Here is a 10,687-nt window from a genome sequence, read left to right on the forward strand (position 1 = left end):
CCCCAGACAGAAACAAGCAGTCTCCTCCATATTTTTAATAGTTCCTTAGCCATGCCTCTATTCTAGGACCCATTACACTGTATTGTAATGTTTATCTCCCCCAACGAGACTGTGAGCTCCTTGAGGGCAGAGCTTAAGTTTTCTTCATCTCTGGATCTCTAGGACTGGGTACAGTGTCCAGACTCAGGAGGTACTCAATAAATGTTGGTTGAATGTATGAATGACTCTTGGCTTGTTGTGTGGCTCTTTCATCCTTACATGGCATGATTCAGAACGTGTCTTCTGTCTTTGTACAACAAAGAGGTCTTCAGTTGTTTCATGAGTCATGAATGAGTGGACGAAGAAAACTGACATTGACTGAGTGCTTATCACAGGCCAGACTTCGTGCTGAGCATTTCCACTGTAAATGTGACCTCCTTTGACGTTTTACCTCTCAGATACGGCTTACTCTCCCAAACTTGATGCTGAGCAGTGAGAGCCTAGAGAGTACCACTCTGAAGCTGTGTCCAGTGTCAGCCCTACACTTCTTTAGGCCAAAGCAATGGTTTCTGGCTTCTGCGGGCCGTAGACCTGAATGAAGAAGGTGGGGGACGGGGCGCACGCCTGTCGTTTCCAGCTCTGTGCCTTCTCTAGCTAATGCGTGTGTGTCTGAGGCACAGAGCGGTTGCAGCCCACTGAGCCTCCTTGTCTTAGTGGACCCCAGAGTGCACGATGGTCCCGCGGGCATCAGCACCGCAGACAGAAGAGGCAGAATCAACTGGACGTGTCGGCACTATCTCCGTCTCCTCCTCCTTCTATACTAAACAGGTTCCCGATGCTATAAAATCTCAGTACCAGTTTCCACCCCCTCTCATTGCACCCGCGGCCATTCGGGATGGGGAGCTGATCTGCAACGGGATCCCCGAGGAATCACAGACGCACCTTTTGAACTCTGAGCACTTAGCCACCCAGGCAGAGCAGCAAGAGGTGAGTGAAGGCAGGGCTGGGATTCCAAAGCCAATCTTCCTTCCTTCTCACCACAGCTGTTACTGGAAGTAGCCTCAGTGCCATTCCCATCCCCATCTTCTGCAATCCCACCGACCCCTACTCTCCAGCCCCCAGTGGTTGAATATTCCAGAGAGAACCTCTGGCTGATATTCTGATGCAAGTAAAAGAAATAAAGTCAAGCAGTCTGTTTTTCTCCATCCGTCCCCCAGTGTGCTGTGAGATGAGCAAGTCTGTCTTGCAGAAAGAGACCAGTAGACCCATAGAGAGGTTAGCTGATAGGGCTGGACACACAGCAGTTGCTTAGGGTACTTGCTGGATATTGGTTCACAAGGTGAGCTCTGCCGACCAGGGTGTTGGCTGCTGAGTATACCAACAAGTCTTGCTTGGGAATGGAAATGGAATCTTATCAGAAGTCAAGCACACCTTTTCTGGGCATTTGCAGTGGGACCTTGGAAACAGTGTTTATCAGCTGTGCTGTAGCCCTGGCCTCTGGGGCAGGAAGGACCAGCGCCTCCCAGGCCTCTCACCCTCCTCTCCTCTCCTCTCCTTCCATTGCAGTGGCTCTGTAGTGTTGTTGCGCTCCAGTGCAGCATATTGAAACATTTATCTGCTAAGCAGATGCCTTCGCATTGGGACTCTGAACAGACAGAGAAGGCTGATATTAAGCCTGTTATTGTGACTGACAGCTCAATCACCACCTCCCTGCAAACAGCTGACAAGGCACCTACACCTTCCCACTGCCCCTTATCCTGCCCCTCGGGAATTAGCTCCCAGAACTCCCTGAGCTGCTCTCCACCCCACCAGCCCCCAGCCCTAGAGGACATCAGCTGCAGTTCCTGTGCGGAAAAATCCAAGAAAGCCCCCTGCGGGACTGCCAACGGGCCAGTGAGCACAGAGGTGAAAGCCAATGGCCCACACCTCTACAGCAACCCCACCGATTCCACGGACCCCCGGCGACTTCCAGGCGCCAACACCCCCTTACCAGGCCTCTCCCACCGGCAAGGCTGGCCCCGGCCCCTCACGCCACCAGCGGCTGGGGGGCTTCAGAACCACACCGTCGGCATCATTGTGAAGACAGAGAATGCCACTGGCCCCAGCTCTTGCCCCCAGAGGAGTTTGGTTCCTGTCCCAAGCCTGCCCCCTTCCATTCCCAGCTCTTGTGCCAGCATCGAGAACACCAGCACTTTGCAAAGAAAGACTGTCCAATCACAGATAGGACCTCCATTGACAGATTCAAGGCCACTGGGCTCACCCCCAAATGCCACCCGGGTGCTCACTCCCCCCCAAGCAGCAGGAGATGGTATCTTGGCCACAGGAGCCAACCAACGATTCTGCTCACCAGCGCCATCATCAGGTGAGTGGTGCTCAACCTGGGGGTGATTTGGAGTAGTTTCATGCTATTTCTGGCAGTTAAACTTCAGAAAACACTTACGTTCCTGTGCATATTTCAGAGGACTTTGATCTTGGTCTTATTTGTCCTCTCCCCATTTATGTGATAGAGGAGAAAGCATGTGTTAACTTGTCCCCCGTTTTATTGGTGGGGTTGCTTAGGCTCTGAAAGTTTAAGTGATTTCCTCTAGGTCACCTACCGAGTCAGTGGCAGGATCGGAACCACGGCTGGGTCTCCTGACTCCACCTTCCCATTTCAGGCCTAGTCTTCTGCTTGTTTTGTTCCATCACCTTAGAGGAAGGCAGCATGATCTCTGGAACCCCTGTGGCCAGCCTGAGGTTCTAGGTGATGGCCTCCGTGTTTCATGATCCACACCAGAGACCAGGTCACACCTGATCCAGATTCTCAGAGCCCCCTGGTTTGAAGGAGCTTCCATGCCAGGGAACGCAGAGTTAGAAAGCAACACCACCTTTCAGGATAGCTGCAGAGTGGCATGCCCAAAGAGGTTGATCCGGCCCAGAAGCTCACCCTTGGGCCACTTGCAGAAAGGCGGTCCCCTACACCCATACTTGGCCTAGTGTGGACCTGCTCTCTCAGCTGTCCCCAGTCAGCACTCTGGACCTCGAGATTGCTGACCCCAGCATCTGAACCAGGTTTCAGATGCTGCTGGAACCCCCTGTGGTCTCTCCCGTCTGAACTGAAGCTGGCCTCCTAGTCAGCTGGGAGTCTCGGTAACCAGGTGACTGTGACTTCTCTGCATGGGGGCCCCTGGTCCCAGGATGGCCCCTACCCTCAGGCTCTTTTCCTGTCTCTGTTTACCTCTAAATACCAGCCTAGATAGATCTTGCACCCTGTGAGTCGAAATTCAGGAGGCAGGAAACGCAGGGGCAGGCACCACTTAGTTGAATGACTGGAGGCAGCAGGGAGGTAGTCACGGCCCAGAGAACAAAGCCACCCTACCACATTTCCCAGAGCTGTAGATTTCACTGGTTCTCCATGCTCTGGAGACTCCTGCGTGCCCGGGTGCGTTGTCGTTCCATCTGCCCTTGCTCACCACACATTTTTAGCTCTAGGAGTTCCAGAGCCTATGGGGTGAGAATCAAGAAGGGAACATCACCTTGGGTCCGAAATCCAGACCTGTCTCGGCAGTGGGGGATTAGACCGGTGGGTTTCCCTCAGGCGACGTAAGTAATAGTCTTCCTGCTCCGTCCCCAGATGGCAAGGTCAGCCCCGGCACGTTATCCATAGGAAGCGCTTTAACCGTACCCTCTTTCCCAGCCAACTCTACTGCCATGGTGGACCTCACCAACTCATTGCGAGCATTTATGGATGTCAATGGAGGTGAGTGCGTGAGCTGCTGCTCTCCCACCAGCTGCTGCTGCGTGAAGGTGCTGTCCCTGCGCGGCATTCGAGCTCATTTCAGAAAAGGAACAGAAGGGATGCCTGACCTCCGAGGGCTGGGGATGTGGGTTAAGAAAGAAGGCTCCCTCCCACCTCTGCCTTCTACACATGCTTATATACAGACTCCAAGGTGAAAGGAGAGTGGGACCAAGTTGAACCTGTGAAAAGAGAATTACTTGAGGCAGAATAAAACCAGGAGGGCCTTGTTCCCAAAGTCAAAGAGAATGGAGGCAGAGCTTGACCTCTGAAGAGAGGGTGGGTAGCAGATCTAAGCCTCCATGTCCAGCATCCAGGCCTCCTCCACAGGCAGGCAGGTGGTCTATTTTGTTCTACCTTTCTAGGACTGCTTAACCTAAAATCAAGCTGCCCACTGCAAGAGGCATCTGCACAGGCTGCATTGGGGTCCATCTCACTGCAAACGGCCAGTGAGATGCTGAGCTCTGGATCCTTAGGCCACTTTGTACTCTCGCCTGTTCGAGAAAAATCACTTGGCTAGATTTTAGAAATGCTTAACTATTTGCTCTGTGACCCTCACCTACTTCCACATTCCAATTCCTCCTCAGCTGCTTTTTTTAATCTCTCTCTTTGGTTAATAGAAATCGAGATAAATATGCTGGACGAGAAGCTGATCAAGTTTCTGGCCTTGCAGAGAATACATCAGCTTTTCCCCTCCCGGGTCCAAGCTTCACCGGGCAGTGTCGGGGCACATCCGCTGGCTTCTGGAGGGCACCACACAGAAGGTGCGCACGCACACCCCTGCCGCCGCAGCCCACCGTCAGATCTCCCCTGTGCATGTGAGCGGCCGTCTCCCCTCCTGAGGAGTCTGGGCTTTGACTATCTCAGTGTTCCATGTGTGCCTTTGATGGCCTTAATAAAGCGCCGTGGTTTCTTTTCCCAGAAAGCTGGAACAAAATCGCAACCACAGCTTTCACGTCAGACTCGGGGAAGTCTGTTGTAACTTTCGTGCTCATCCGCTTTGAGACACACAAAGCAGCTACGAATGCCTTTGGGTATATGTGGTGCACTTTCTGCTGAACTACTTCCAAATATTTGGGTTACAAAGGTTTCCCAAAAGGGAATTTTTCAAGTTCAAGGTGAGAAGCAGAATAGCAGTTGATCTAGGGGCACCTGGCTGGCTCAGTCAGTAGAGCATATAACTCTTGATCTCAGGGTCAGGAGTTCAAGCCCCATGTTGGGTGTGGAGCTTACGTTAAAGATGATGATGATGATGATGATGATGATGATGAATAAAGTAACATTTGGGCTAGTCTCCTGAAAATTTTTCCCAAGACGTTAACTGCTTTGGATATTCCTTTGAGCATTAACCCTTACTGAGCCGCAGAGCTCAGGCCCCGCTTCTGACCCACAGAATCAGAATTTGCATTTTGACAGGATCTCTAGTTGATTCATATGCACATTAAAGTTCGAGAAACACTGGTCTGTGCCTACTGTTGTTTTGCTTGGCCTCCCTATAGTACATCTGGTATATCCCTGATAAACCAGTCAGCCCAGGAACTTAAAGTACTTTCATCTTTGAATTCTGTGACCACTTTCAAAGATGGTCTCTCTTACCCCGTGTTGGAAATGCTGTGGGTGGGGGGAGAGAGTGCCACCCTGAAGCAGCCCCGTGTCCAAGGTGAGTTTTTAAAGATGACTCATCTAGTGGGATTATTTTCTCTAGACCGTGAGCCAAAGGTCCAGGTTCTGAGTTTCTGAATGATCCTGTCCCTGTGTTTGTCTTGTAGTGCAAAGAAAGGAAGTACAGGCCCGAGCTGTGTTCTACCCTCTCTTGGGTTTGGGAGGAGCTGTGAACATGTGCTATCGAACCCTCTACATCGGGACAGGTGAGCCAGCTGGGGGCAGGCGGGGGGCACCGCATCTGTTCAGCCCTAGAAACTACCACCCCTTCCCGCTGAGGCCAGGAAGGGGTGAGGGAAACCCTCCCTCGGGCCGACTGGTTTAACCCAGCAGATACCTGGGCAAGAGGGACTAAGAAAGGAGACTATCGGTTGCTTGTCTTCCCTGCCTCAAGCCCTTTTGCTTTGGGCCCAGCGTGATATCAGGAGAGGGGAAAGTCAGCCATGACTGCTGCTCAGTGAGGCATTTTAAACAAGCAGATAAAACCGGAGGAGAGGGCACATACTTTGTCCCTGGAGGTCTTTGAAAAAGTGATGGTGCTCACACACCCATAACCTTCAGTTAGTCCTGCATCTTGTACAGAGGGACAGTCAGATTAGCCTTTGGCCTAGAAATTTCCTTTCTTTCCAAAGATAGGATTTATGAGCCCCACACCCCATGTTGTGCCCTCATGGAAATAACCCACCCTCTTCAGGAGCTCACTGTTCCCTTCTGGGCAGCAGCCACATGTTCTGAAGGAGATCAGCTGGCAGGGACACCTGTTCTTCAGAAGGGGAGTGGAAAAGACGTTGGTTTTTGTTCAAATATACAAGGAAGGGGCCCTGAGCTGGTCTCCCCCTAAGGTCTTCCCGGTGCCCACCCAGAAGCTAACTCCCTGCCCCCCACCTTCCCATGCATACACCTTACCGTCTGTTCTCTGCCTGCCTTTGCCTCTACTCCTGCCACCTTACAGGAGCTGACATGGACGTGTGCCTTACAAACTATGGTCACTGTAACTACGTGTCTGGGAAACACGCCTGCATATTCTATGATGAGGTGAGGGGTGGGGAAGGGGTGGGAGAACTCTCACGGCCTGAGGCCTCTCCCAGGCACCAGGGTTTTGTTCAGTGCCCTGGGTGAGGGGAAGGGAGGTGGGAGGTCTTCTTTTCGCTCGTTGTCATTCCTGGAGTAGAAGGGTCTTGGTGTGAAAGGGCATCCTGCCGTGACTAACGCTCCCTAGGAGCTGTGCTACCATTTCTCCTGAGGTTGGTCACGGGCTCAGCGGGGTGGGGGGAGCCCACCCGGAAGCAGGGGAGGGGACCTGCATAGAAGGAAGCCAGGCCCTCTGTGCCAGCGAATAGCATTTCTACAGGAGCCAGGACCCAGGAGGCAGAGTAGAGCAGTGGTGGGAGAGCGGGGGGGAGGGGATGGTGAGGGCCACTAGGAAGGTAGGCTTCCCTGAGGAGGTGAGTCTTGAGCCCCATTCTAAAGAGACAGGGCAGGGGGGCTTGACTGGGGAACAAAGAGAGCTCCCCAGGTAGAGCAGCACAGCCTTCTCCATGTGTCCTCTCTCCCCTTAGCCCCAGGCCCCACGCAGCAGACCACACATCTTATCTTCCCTCCTCCTCCTCAGAATACCAAACATTATGAGCTGTTAAACTACAGTGAGCACGGGACAACGGTGGACAATGTGCTGTATTCATGTGACTTCTCTGAGAAGACCCCGCCAACCCCCCCAAGCAGTATTGTTGCCAAAGTGCAGAGTGTCATCAGTAAGTCGGAGCCTGTGGCCACGAAGCCGGCCATTTTTTCAGACGTGTTCTCTTAAGGCCCCCTCAGGGTGGCTCTGGCTTTCTGCCGATGGCCTGCTCTCTTGCCTTCCGGGTCCCGTCGGCCAGGCTCTCCTTGCTCGCGGGCCCAGGGAGACCACAGAGAAGCGAGTGCTAGGCACACACCTTCCTGGGGACTTCAGGCTCCCCTGGCCCTTTCCGGGTGTCCCTCAGCCCTAGTCACATAGCGGTTAGAATGGGGAGGTGCAGGGCCCAGCGCTGGCAAACCGCCTTGGGTGGGTTGGCTGCTCACTGTTCCTGTCCCGTGACCACCCTCCTTGTTCCCAGGGCGCCGCCGGCACCAGAAACAGGATGAAGAGCCAAGTGAGGAGGCAGCCATGATGAGCTCCCAGGCCCAGGGGCCACAGCGGAGACCCTGCAACTGCAAAGCCAGCAGCTCGAGCTTGATTGGGGGCAGTGGGGCCGGCTGGGAGGGCACGGCCTTACTGCACCACGGCAGCTACATCAAGCTGGGGTGCCTGCAGTTTGTGTTCAGCATCACTGAGTTTGCGACCAAACAGCCCAAAGGCGATGCTGGCCTGCTGCAGGATGGGGTCTTGGCCGAGAAGCTGTCTCTCAAGCCCCACCAGGGCCCCGTGCTGCGTTCCAACTCCGTTCCCTAGGACTGGCGGCTACCCCGTCGCCCGCCCGTCCGCCCGACCCGAGACTCCTGCAATGCAAAAATGTACACAAACCAAGCCCGGGTTTTTTCTATACTCCACCGGAAACCCTCCAACTACAATCTTTGCATGAAATGAAGAAAACCTTTTGACTGTTTTTTAAAGATCCTTTTTCTTTTCTCAAGTTCTAGGGGGCATTTGCACATATATTTGTACTCGACATTTCATGGGAAAGCGGCAGACCCGAGCTGAGGAACAGCGTGGGCAGGGAGGGGAAGGCCGATGGTCTGGACACCTCCTCCAACACCAAACCGTTCCCCACCCGCCTCCTGCTCCCTCCCCCTCGCCCGCCGTTGTAAAATAATCAGAAACTTGTTCTATTTTGTGGCAGTGACAATAGTTTTATATTAAAAGAAAAAAATACAGTTTTCATACAGCAAAATCTATACAATATCATTGTTTTATTTAATATAAAGATCGCTACCCACCCGACTTCCGTGGTTCCCACCCTCCGAGTTATTTTCCCTTTCTGCAGCGGTTGCACTACAGGTAGCTACTGTGTATTATGGACAAATGAGAAATGAATTCTTTTTCTGGCTGTCCATCTATTTTATTTCAAATAAGGAAAAGTGTATTTGGATTTTGTGTAAATACATCTAGTGATGACATTTTTTCAATGTTTTTAAAAACTGTACAGTACTACATGTGGTAGAGCGTTTTCTTCAAATTGTCTATTGTAGCAAAGACGTTTTTGTCGTAAACCTGTTTCGTCTCCTTTTTTTGTTCTCTTGCCACTTCTCTCCTGTTCCTCCCACCCCTGGCTCCCTCCTCTCCCCTTCCCCCAACCCCAAGTAGTACCAATGTACATAGTAATTGTAATGTTTTAGACTTTACAGAAACTTTCCTGTATTCTGTATATAAAAAAACAAAAATACTTCAACTTATGTTTTCTGCCTGTCTGTCCTACCTGTCATCACCCTCAGAGGGGGCCCTCCCCAAGATCCTGTTCCCAGTCTCAGTGAACTGGTCTCATTCCAAGACACTCAGACCCCAAGGGAGGTCAGGAGAGCAGAGGTCTTGGAGAAAAGTGAGCCCCAGGTGGATGTGGGAAAATGGAGGGGTCTGGGTGCATCGGGTAGGGCGGGGCTGTTGCCTGGCTTCGCGGGCGACTTGAGAGAAGCATTTGACCTGACCACATACTGCAAGAATCCAAGTGTGTGCAGGTCCCTGCTCCTGTTGACTCCAAAACCAAGATACTAAAACAGGACCTGTCAGGAGACAGGAGACGTCTGCATTCTGGTCTAAAAGCTTTAGCCTCGGGAGTTCCGGCTGCCTCCGATTGCAGTTGTTTGCTATCGTATTTGATTCATCTCCTCTAGGAGGAGTCTGCACCTGGTTTTTATCCTTTCCCTGTCAGCCTTAGCTGGGCAGGCAGCAATTGCTTGTTCGAGTATCACTCGAGTTCCCTCCTCTGTGCATGGCCTTTGCTAGGACTTGGGGGTTGGGCTAGGGAACTTGATGTGAGCAATCAACAGGACAGATACGGCCCCAGCCTCTTGGAGCTTAGAATCTAGTGTGGAGCGGGCTGTCAACTCAAACGTCTCTGGGGAGCATCATGAAGCAAAAGGAGAGATCCGATCCCTAGACCCAGTCGAGCCGCAACTCACGTGACTACCAAGCATAATAACTTCCCTACAATTGCAGCTTCTCATCAGAAGATGACTCTACTGCGTTACCTTAATCTTAAGGTCCTGGGAACCCTCCCATCGAACCTAGCTCCCATCCTTTTCCTCCTCTCGGACCTGACGTGAGAAACTATCCAGGACGTTTTTCCTGAAGACAGGACACAGGGATCGCCCGTGTGTCTGTCCCACAAGGGTTCAAGGAATTGGTACCGGTTAGCAGGTCAGGACTTTGCCTTGAGGATGGAGTATGCATCCATTTTTTCCATTAATATTCCATTCCCAGCCTCTTCCTACAGCATCTGCAACTGAACCCCAAATCCCTAGTGCAGCCAAGTAGAAAACTTCCCCCTGGAATCTGAGGTCTGTCCCTGGCTTCCATCTACCTGCCTTGCTTTGCCTCCACCACTCTGCTCCCCCTGCCCGGATGGGCCTCTTGAACTCTCCAAGGGCAGAAACCTATTGTTCTGCTCAGTATCTCCAAGGCTGACCGTACCATGGGGCACACCACACGTGTGAAACAGTGGGTGCTAAGTTGTAATGGTTTCCTCAGGCAAGTCCTTGTCCTGGCCAGGAATACCCTCACCTGTGCCTCCCTAAGCTGTCACCACCCACCGTGCTGTCAGAGTCACTTCCTCCATTGAATCAGGGAGCTTCTTTACCTATTTCTACCACCTGTGAGGACCATCCCAGAGAAATTTTCTCCTGGAGGTCAGGTAACAGATGTTACATTTCAGTGTCTTCTTGCTTCCCGTCGGAAATGGAGGGGATGGGCGGCAGAGGCACGGAGATACAGCTAATTAAGGAGTGACTCCTAACAGCCCTGGATGGGTGGTGCCACCCTGGCCACTGTGCCATCTCTCTGGCCTCTATAGGAAGAATAAGGAAGCATTCTAGAAGCTGAGATCTGGAAGTGAGCATAAGGAATTGCAGGACTTGTTTATGGAGGGAGGGCAAGGCATCCAGGGCTGGACTCTCTCTCAGACATAACAGCATTCATGTGCACACATCCCTCCAGAAGGGAAGGACTCTGCTTCGCACAGATGACACCCAGAGGGCTCACACACACACACCTTGTGAGCCCCTCCAGCAAGTCCTCAGCTAAGGGGCATGTGCACAAAGGACAGATCCGGAGATGTTCATTCAAGTGCACACACTGGC

At 52.3% G+C, this 10,687-nt stretch overlaps 1 protein-coding gene across 3 annotated transcripts in view; it reads left to right on the forward strand.

The window, feature by feature from the left end:
- Window positions 1–8,788, forward strand: part of PHF12 (PHD finger protein 12) — a 41,818-nt gene extending 33,030 nt beyond the window's left edge. For 2 of the 3 annotated variants that reach the window (XM_053892312.1, XM_019423727.2), the window contains exons 8-15: window positions 808–966; window positions 1,546–2,341; window positions 3,593–3,718; window positions 4,375–4,518; window positions 5,524–5,622; window positions 6,369–6,451; window positions 7,029–7,167; window positions 7,513–8,788. In XM_053892312.1, the coding sequence (XP_053748287.1) occupies window positions 808–966; window positions 1,546–2,341; window positions 3,593–3,718; window positions 4,375–4,518; window positions 5,524–5,622; window positions 6,369–6,451; window positions 7,029–7,167; window positions 7,513–7,847 (1,881 nt within the window). In that variant the 3' untranslated portion in view covers window positions 7,848–8,788. Of the gene's footprint in view, window positions 1–807; window positions 967–1,545; window positions 2,342–3,592; window positions 3,719–4,374; window positions 4,519–5,523; window positions 5,623–6,368; window positions 6,452–6,975; window positions 7,168–7,512 lie in introns of those variants that run through there. The other variant, XM_053892313.1, reaches the window with a different exon arrangement.
- Window positions 8,789–10,687: the final 1,899 nt, after the last annotated feature.

The sequence above is a fragment of the Panthera pardus genome, unplaced genomic scaffold (genome assembly GCF_024362965.1).
Source record: "Panthera pardus isolate Hobbes unplaced genomic scaffold, ASM2436296v1 HiC_scaffold_3, whole genome shotgun sequence".
NCBI lineage: Eukaryota > Metazoa > Chordata > Mammalia > Carnivora > Felidae > Panthera > Panthera pardus.